At 44.5% G+C, this 967-nt stretch overlaps 1 protein-coding gene across 6 annotated transcripts in view; it reads left to right on the top strand.

The window, feature by feature from the left end:
* The first annotated feature begins 793 nt into the window (after positions 1-793).
* Positions 794-967, top strand: part of ulk4 (unc-51 like kinase 4) — a 428124-nt gene continuing 427950 nt past the window's right edge. For 4 of the 6 annotated variants that reach the window (XR_007263863.1, XR_007263865.1, XM_048606235.1 and 1 more), the window contains exon 1: positions 814-899. Coding sequence is in view for 2 of the 6 variants with exons in the window: in XM_048606235.1 (XP_048462192.1) it covers positions 890-899 (10 nt within the window). In the remaining 4 variants the exon portion in view is untranslated. Of the gene's footprint in view, positions 900-967 lie in introns of all 6 variants that reach the window. The other 2 variants (XM_048606245.1, XM_048606253.1) reach the window with 2 other exon arrangements.

A 967-nucleotide genomic window follows, 5' to 3' on the forward strand; every position in this document is an offset into this window, starting at 1 on the left:
CCTCGTTTCTAAATTGTACTTAGGATCAATTAACACAATTGATCAAAGAAGCAAAACATAATAAACCAATGTCATAAATACAAGGAAACTCCTACCCTCCTCCTCGGTTTTACTTTCGCGTAGCTTTGACCGGAAAAGGGGCTCTGCTTGATACTGATTCTTTGGTCGCATGGGTGTTTTTCCTCCTCTTCACTGTTAATTAGAGTGACATCTCCATTCACAGAACGCAAGTATCTCCTTATTAAAGGAGCTCAAGCAATAAACTGAAAAATAAAAATCATAATTTTGATTCGTGTCTATAACTCTTAGATAATCCATTATGATGACTACTCCTGAAATGGAAGTATTCCTAGTCATAATTGGTCTTTTTTTAATATTAAAACTGGAAGGAACAATGCATTCCACGTTTAAATTTCAACAAACTTTGCAAATAATGATAATGTGCCTTTTCTTTCTGCAAGGTAGCCAGCAACTACACTCTAACATCCAAGTGTCTCTGGGTTTTGTTCCTGTCAATCTGGGCTCGGTTGCCACGAGCAATCGCCTCAGCGGTAACCAAGGAACAGATCCATCCTTTACCCAGAAGAAGGGAGGAAGGATCGTAATTGAAAGGACGGTTCCACAGAATTTCACAGGTCCACAGCTGGAACACATATTCTAGTAGTTTATATTTCAAATTTAATGTTTGGCAGAATTGCAGGCGATGGTTGCGCCTTTACTGCCGCGTTGAGGGAGCCGCGGGAAGATCAACCTCCCCTATTTGCAAATAGTGGTTCAGACAGATCACACATCCGGCAGAGTCAACGCAGCACCAACGGTCGGAGCGCGAGGTGATGGTCGACGAGTGTCCGGGGAGGGAGGTGATGGTCAGTGAGTGTCCGGGAAGCGGATGATGGTCAGTGAGTGTCCGGGGAGGGAGGTGATGGTCAGTGAGTGTCCGGGGAGGGAGGTGATGGTCGGCGAGTGT

Source organism: Rhincodon typus, chromosome 2 (assembly GCF_021869965.1).
Source record: "Rhincodon typus isolate 14 chromosome 2, sRhiTyp1.1, whole genome shotgun sequence".
Classification (NCBI taxonomy): Eukaryota; Metazoa; Chordata; class Chondrichthyes; order Orectolobiformes; family Rhincodontidae; genus Rhincodon; species Rhincodon typus.